Here is a 7590-nt window from a genome sequence, read left to right on the forward strand (position 1 = left end):
TACTCCCCTCTGTCCCTCCAGGACTGCAGCCACCAACCTGCACCCACAATGAGCACATTGGTGCTGCCGCTGTGCCCGGCACTTGGAGAGATACACTTGGCCATCATCTTGGTCCTCCTCTGCATTTGTAGGGCCTGCGAGCGCAGAGGGAGTAAGGGGCAGTTGGGAGCTGGGGTCCTCATCCACAACCTTGCCTGGTGCGGTTTCTCCCAGAAACGCCAGCTCCTCCTGCCCTCAACCCAGCCCCACCCCCACTGTGCAGCCCTCACTCGGCTCTCTGGCCACAGGACCCCACCCTCAGCCCGAGGACCTTGGCAGTGGGCCAAGGCGTCCTCCCAGCTCCGGCCTCAGCTCCCCCAAGCTCACCTGCTTGCTGGCCCGGACGTACACCTTCTCCTTCTCAATCTTCACCTGCAAGGGCTGTGTTGCTCAACCCCACCACGCTTCCGGGATGCTCCGGTCCCTGACCACCCTGCCCCTGTCCCGGGCTCCTGGCCCCACCTGGAACTTGTGCAGGCTGTCCAGGCCCGGGAAGTCTTCCAGGTCCCCGGTGCTGATGTTGAAACAGGCACCGTGCCAGGGGCAGCGCACGCGGCCCCGGGATAGCACGCCTAGAAGGGGGCGGTGCTAGGCTGGGCCGGCAGCAGGGTGTCCTCTGCGAGGATCCCGTATTCCAGCACCTGCTGGGTTCCCCACCCCCCACCCCACCCCACCACCCCCACTGCTCCACAGACCTAGATGAAGACATTGTGGGGTCAGCGGGGAGGAAACCCAGCCGACCTGGGACAGGGCATCCCTGGGCTCCCCCTGAGGACCCCGTAACCTCACCTTTGACCAGGGGTGCACCGTAGTGTGGGCACTTGTGGCCTAAGGCATGGAATTCCCCGCCATCTTTCACCAGCAACACCTTCCCCCAGCCTAGCTCCACTTCCCGCATCCTGGGGGTGGGGGGGAGAGGGGAGTGGAAACCGCATTCTTGAGGTCAAGGCCGGATGGCCAGGCACCTCTTCCTGGCAGCGCCCAGGGCAGGGGACTGGTCATGGCCCCTTCTAGCCACCCCACGCCCTGCTGGCTGCCCGCCTTCCCAAGCCTGGCACCCACTGGCTGTTTTCCAGGTCTTTGACGTGACAGACGGCGGCCTCCACGCAGTCCTGAGGGCCGGGGTAGGGGTGCGGGGCAGGCAGGTGCTCCTCGGCGTGGAAGTGGCGGGCAGTGCCGTTGCCCTGGTAGGTCCGGGGACTGCCCTTCCCGCTGGCCACCAGCTCCTCCTTGCTTCGCTCCTTCTCTGGCAGCACCACCTCGATTTTGAGCTCCACTGTGGGCAGAGGTCCCCCGTGAGTCCTCCGGCTTGGCCCCTGGCTCTCCCACCGCGCAAGCTGGGGGTGGGGGAGTGAGGCAAGGGCACTGGGGGGAGGGGGCTCAGGAATCTAGGTGCCGGGAGGACCCTGATGCCCTGATGCTGCCTCTTCTGCTGGACAACACCCATGTCCCTGATGGCGTGGGGACAGCTTTTTTGGGGGGTGGATGCACCCGCCGAAGTGGGGTGCAGCTGGTCAATCTGCCTAACTGGAGATGCTGGGGGGGGGGAGGGGCTCACAGTCCTATTCTTAGCAAATTTCCTAGGAGCCAGAAATCTTGTTTGGTATCCAAAAGAAAAAAAAAAAAAAGTCTTCGCAACAGCTCTTCTGATCAGCAGTGTCACCCATCCCTTCCCAGAATCCTCTGGGTGTCTGTGTGTGCAGGTGGCTGGGGCCCCGTGGGGCGTGAATCCCACTGAGCTGAGAGCCTGTGGGCAGTGCAGACAGGACAGGGTCCCCCCCCCCGACCACGGCTTCCCGACGGATGACATTTCCTCAAGACACCCGGCTCCGGTGGGGACACTGCCATTTTAAATGCTTGTCTGTTTCTGCATTTTTCAAATTCCCTGTGATGTGTGCCTGGGGTATTTTTTTTTTCCTAATTAGAAGGGAACAATAAACAGAATCTTTAGCAGCGATAATCCAGCCTCCTGGGGGCTGCTGGTGCCTAGAGAAGGGTGAGTGACGGAAGCTAAGCCCCGGGCACAGCGGGCGCCGACGGGGGAGCAGGAGGTGCCCGGTCCCCCCAGCCCTCGCCTGTGCCCTTAGGTCCCACCCACGCACCATCATCACTCCATGGTGATGCATGGGTCTTCAGCCTGCCCGGGGCCTGGGGAGCCTCGGAGGGTGGCCCCTATCCCCATCCTTGTGTCCCAGCCCCCAGCTGCAGCCCAGGCACGCACAGTGGGAGCCACAGGGGTGACCTCAGCACACAGACTGTCAGGTGGGGGCTCCGGCTGCAGGGGCAGTGGGGTGGTTTCCCCACCCTTTATGTAATGGAGTTCAATGTTTTTAGAAGAATTAAAAAAAAAAAAAAAAAGACTCTGGACTCCGCTGCCACCAGCTATGCGAGCTGTGGGAGCTCATAGGAACGGGCTGGCCGGGGGCCAGGGAGCAGCCAAGCCGGCTGCTTTCACCCTCCTCCTCCTCCTTCCAGAAGGTTCCAAGGCTTGCTCATAGTCCGACGGGAAGCCATTGAGTCAGGAGCAGTGGCAGGATGACGAATGGCTCCACAGAACTGGCTCAACCAGGGATCCAGGAATTTCAGCCGCCCAGCAGATGACCCCCCACCCCCACCCCGGTCCCTTTCAGCTTCCAGGAGCTGTTGTCAGGGAGAGAACAGCACCTCCCTCCTTGCTGGACAGTGACGGCTCAGGAAGTACCAGATAAAGGCCCTTTGAGACGCTCCAAGTGCTTGGGCCCCTGCACCCACGTGAGAGACCCGGATGGAGCTCCCAGCTCCTCCTGGCTTCAGCCTGGCTCAGTCTTGACTTGTAATGGACATTTAGAACCAGCAGGTGACAGGTTTTTCTCTCTCTCTCTCTCTCTCTCTGCCTTTCAAATAAATACATTTTTTAAAGATTTTACTTATTTATTTGAGAGGCAGATTTACAGACAAAGAGACGAAGAGACAGAGAGAGAGAGAGAAAGAAGAGAGGTCTTCCATCTGCTGGTTCATTCCCCCAAATGACTGCAATGGCCGAAGCTGGGCCAATCAAAAGCCAGGAGCCAGGAGCTTCCTCCCTGTCTCCCACACAGGTGCAGGGGCCCAAGCACTTGGGCCATCTTCTATTGCTATCCCAGGCCACAGCAGAGAGCTGGATGGGAAAAGGAGCAGCTGGGACACAAACCAGTGTCCATATGGGATGCCGGTGCTGCAGGTGGAGGTTTAGCCCACTACGCCACTGAGCCAGCCCCAAATATATATATATATTTTAACAGGCAGAGTTAGACAGAGAGAGAGAAAGAGAGACAGAGAGAAAGGTCTTCCTTTTCTGTTGGTTCACCCCCCAAATAGCTGCTACAGCCAGCGCGCTGTGCCGATCCGAAGCCAGGTGCTTCTCCTGGTCTCCCATGGGGTGCAGGGCCCAAGCACTTGGGCCATCCTCCACTGTACTCCCGGGCCACAGCAGAGAGCTGGACTGGAAGAGGAGCAACCGAGACAGAATCCGGCGCCCCGACTGGGACTAGAACCTGGGGTGCTGGCACCACAGGTGGAGGATTAACCTAGTGAGCTACGGTGCCAGCCTCAAATAAATATATTTTTTAAAAAGTATGAGTTCATTTCAGTGCAAAGAAAATTTTTTGTAATACATGGAAAATGTGTACTATGATTTTCAGCAATGTTTTTGCACCAAAACAAACTCAGACTTTTCATTCCATTTTCCTTGAGCTTCACAAAACACCCTCATATGTAACCCAGAGGAAGAGCTCAATAGATGGAACTGGGTAGTAGAGATTTAGCAATGGGCTCTGAGCTTCCTGGCAGCCCAGGCGAGGAGGGAAAGTCTTCAGCTAGCACTTGTGGCTTTCACAAACTGCAGGCTGACACTCTGCAAGTGCTTCCCGCCTGCCAGGCCCACTGCAGGCAGGAGGGCCCCAGGGCTCAGCCCCAGAAGTGGAGGTGGTGCTGGATCTGGAATCTGGGCGGTCAGTTCTGAGCACAGCCTCTGGGGTGGTGAGAGTGGCCACTCCCCATCCCCCATACTGGAGGTCCCCAGACGAGGAATCCCAAGCAGGAGGCCAGCACCTTAGGGGCCCTTAAAAGAAATCTGCAAGCGGCATTCTCTGCCCAGAGCCCCTGCTAGCCAGCAGTCCCCCAGGTGCCCGCCTTGGGGGAGGGGCATCTTCCTGGGCCATGTCTACAGGGGAAAGTCTTGGATCCGTGGGAGCTGGGCAAGGAGCGTCATTGCCAGGGGCAGGTGCACCTCTCCCCTCCCCTCCCCCACATCCTCCTTCAGACCCAGGAAAGGAGAAAGTGTATGGCTTCCAGGGTAACGGAGCCGATGGGTATCAGGTACCAGGGCGAGTTGGCCGGGGGCAGCGACCTGCAGAGCCAGGCTGGGTTCCAGAGGCCTCTCCCAGCCTCGGTTTCTCCATCTATTACGGCACATGCCCCCAGGCCTCTGGGTGTTAGGAGGAAGGCAGAGGGAGAGGGGGGGACCCCAGGGAGTGCCCCCCCACCGCCACAGACACAGATCTCCAGCACACGCCCCCCACCTGCCATGTCTCTGGAGACGCGTGCCCAGACAGCCCAGGGCAGCAGGGTCAAGAGGGTGGCGCCCCTGCCCACCACACCCTCGCAGCAACTTTGAGAGCTCAGGACAGGCCCACAGGCAAAGGGAGGTGCCCCGTGCCCAGGGATGCCCGCCACAGCCCTCTTTCCCCAGCCCCAAACCAGGAGACACCCTCCCCCTCGGCTCTCCGAGGGAGACCCGGCTGCTGCTTCCACCACTTAAAGAGGGGCATCCACAGGAGGTGGGGGGGGGCGTGACCGAGAGAACAGCCCGCAGGGCCCCCTACCCGCTCCTGCCCACAGCAGCGTATTAACATTCCGCAGGCTCCTGCCTGGCCTGACCTACTTCCAGCCCCGGGCTGCCTGCTGCCCAGTGCAGAGGGGGAGGGGAAGGGAAGGATGGGGGAGAGGGAAGGAGGGAGGGCGCAGGCGGGAAGAGAGGAGGTACCTGGCTTGGGTTTGGAGAAGCAGCCGCCCATGGCTGTGGTCTGTGGTTGGGTGGGTGGGGCCGGTGGGGAGCACAGGTGATGGTTCGGCTGTCACAGGCCTGGGGTGCCCCGCTGAGGGGCTGAACCCCCTGCAGCCCTGGGAGGTGCTGGAGCCACTGCCATCCCTGGATCCTGCAGAGCAGATGGGGGTGGGGGGGCGCATCGGGCCCCGGGAGGGCTGTGAGACAGAGACAGACTTGGGGGGGAGGCAGGACCTTCTAGGAGATGACTACAGTTGAGCTGCGGGTTGCCTGTAGGGGAACCTTGTCCCAGAGGCACAGGGGAAGGCACCACCCCCTTGAAGCCCTCCAGGCTCTTCTCCCCCACCCCCACCCCTGCCCCACCTCGGCAAGGGCTGTGCCTGCTACCAGGGCAGCCCCTCGGGCCCCACACCTCAGCCATCCTCTGTCCAGCCCCGCAGACCCTTTAACCATGAAGTCCCCCCTGCTTTCTGCTGCTTCCTCCAACCCCAGCCCTGGACTTCTTCTCTCCAAATCTCAGGAAGCCCCCATCCCCAGAGTGAGACCCCAGGTCCTTGCGGTGGGCAAGCCAGAACCCTCCCAATCCTCCTCGGATCTCTCCTTCTGACAAGAGCCAGGCTGGGTGGAACAACTGGGTTCTCCCTGGTCCCGGCCCCCACCCTGGCTGGGTGGTCCCTGGGCACCCACCTCCTCCAGGGGCAGCCACAGCTCCTTGCTCGTGGGCCAGCAGTGGATGGAAGCTGCCAGGCCAGGCGGGCTGTGGAAGGCAGGGTAAGGAGGGCAGGGGTCCAGGAGGAGGCCCAGCCCCCACCCCTCCTCCCAGTGTGAGCTGTGGGCCAGTCCATCCGTTCCCCAGGGAAACTCAGCTCCGTGGTGAACAAGAAGCGGGCGGCCAGCCTGAGCCTGATGGGTTTTGGGGAGAGGAAAGCCAGCCACGGAGCCCTTGCCTGGCAGCCACGGCTCCCAGCACCCCTCCTGGCCCTGGCCCTCCCGCCCAGCTGGGGGAGGAGTCGGCAGAGCCATCACCGGGGCCACAGGGTGGGTCTTGGGGAAAAATGCAGCCTCCAGGTGGACTTTGGAAGCCCCGGGACAAAGGTGGAGCCACATTGTTTACCACTGACCATCCCCATTGTCCGTCCCCTCTCTGTTTCCCTTGGAAGTTCTTCCTGGAATCTAACTGGAGTTGGAGCTGAGGCTCCCTTGGACCGGCCCAGAAGCCAGGAAGGGCCATGGCCCGGGGGGAGGGGGGGAGCGGGGAGTGCCTGACATGAGGGGGCTAAGGAAGGAAGGAAGTTTGGGTGGAGGACCCCCTATGCCTGCCCCCCCATCTTGCCCGCCCTGCCTGCAGGTGCTGCTACAGGTGAGGCAGGTGGTGGCTTCCAGAGCCCCCCGGGGGTGCCCTTGCTGTGTCCCCCACTCACCACCAAACGTGGCTACCACCTGCCCCCTCCCAGGCCCTGGCTTCACCGGTGGCTTGGTTCTGCCACCTGTTCCCTCCCTTCCCAGGTGCCCCAGGGAGGGGGTCTCTCTAGATTCCCCCACCCCCCAGGGCCTTGTGCCTGACAGGAGAACTGGTAGGGCCTGTGCTTTCCACCAAGTGTGTGCCAGGCTGGCCTGGGGCCCAGAGGTGCTCACCAACCAAAGGCCAAGGTCACAGCCAGGAGTGCAGGCAGAGGAGCCCCCCAAGAGCCCCCAAATGGCTCTGCCTTGTGCACCAGCTGCTCTCTGCTGAGACAGTCCAACAGCACCCAACACGCCCTGCCACCAGGAGCCTGTGTCCTGCCCCAGGGACCCCCAGCGACACCTGGGGCAGGCACTGAATGACCCCCACGTCACGCAGGTGCACCGGCTGCCAGGGTCCCTCCCAGAAGCTGCAGGCTGGGCAGGAGCCTGTGGCCCGTTGCTCTCCTCCCTGCCTGCCCCTAATCCTCACCCAGGGGCTCCTGCCTCCAGCCTGGGCCCCCTGCAGCTTCCAGGCTTCCTGGGGATGGAAGCTGAGCGCTCCCAGCCCTGTGTTCCAGTCTGGGGGGCTCCGGCTCCAGCCCTCTCCCAGGGGGCTCTGGTGCCCACCTCCCGTCCACTCTCCCTGACTTTGCACGTGGCTGCCACCGCTCGGGGAGCTGCATAGAGCAGCCAGGCCGGCTCTGGTCCCCTCTCCCGCTAAGACCCGGCGGCCCAGCGAGGAACTGGCTCCCAGGAGGCAGGGCCAGAGGACCAGGGGCGCTCCAGCACCCCTGGCCGGTCTCACTGCCTCTCGCCTGAGCCGACCCGGGATCCGAGACCCACGAGCGCGCGCGATAGCCGGGCCGCGCTGGGCGCGAGGACCGGGGCGCCAGGCGGCGGGGCAGGGGTGGGGGTGGGGGCCGGGGTCCCGGGGCGGGCGCTCACCTGGGCTCAGCGCGGGTCTGGAAACGCTTGGGGCTGCGGCCGCAGGGGTGGGGGGGCGGCAGGGGAGGAGCGGGCGGGCAGGCGGGGCGGGGCCGGCGCTGCGGCTGCACTGCGGCCGGCCGGGGAGCCCGCTGCGCCCA

The 7590-nt window shown here is 62.9% G+C and overlaps 1 protein-coding gene across 5 annotated transcripts in view; it reads right to left on the minus strand.

Moving 5' to 3' along the window:
- AIFM3 (AIF family member 3) overlaps positions 1–7590 on the minus strand; it is a 14034-nt gene extending 6444 nt beyond the window's left edge. For 2 of the 5 annotated variants that reach the window (XR_016227119.1, XM_089323194.1), the window contains exons 1-8: positions 7451–7590; positions 5750–5819; positions 5042–5213; positions 1102–1315; positions 829–938; positions 502–611; positions 367–411; positions 38–134 (exon numbers count right to left, since the gene is read on the minus strand). Coding sequence is in view for 4 of the 5 variants with exons in the window: in XM_089323194.1 (XP_089179320.1) it covers positions 38–134; positions 367–411; positions 502–611; positions 829–938; positions 1102–1315; positions 5042–5072 (607 nt within the window). In the remaining variant the exon portion in view is untranslated. The remainder of the gene's footprint in view (positions 1–37; positions 135–366; positions 412–501; positions 612–828; positions 939–1101; positions 1316–5041; positions 5214–5749; positions 5820–7450) is intronic. The other 3 variants (XM_089323193.1, XM_070065924.2, XM_070065925.2) reach the window with 2 other exon arrangements.

Source organism: Oryctolagus cuniculus, chromosome 21, assembly GCF_051225735.1.
Source record: "Oryctolagus cuniculus isolate XC-2025 breed Fujian yellow rabbit chromosome 21, ASM5122573v1, whole genome shotgun sequence".
Taxonomy (NCBI): Eukaryota; Metazoa; Chordata; class Mammalia; order Lagomorpha; family Leporidae; genus Oryctolagus; species Oryctolagus cuniculus.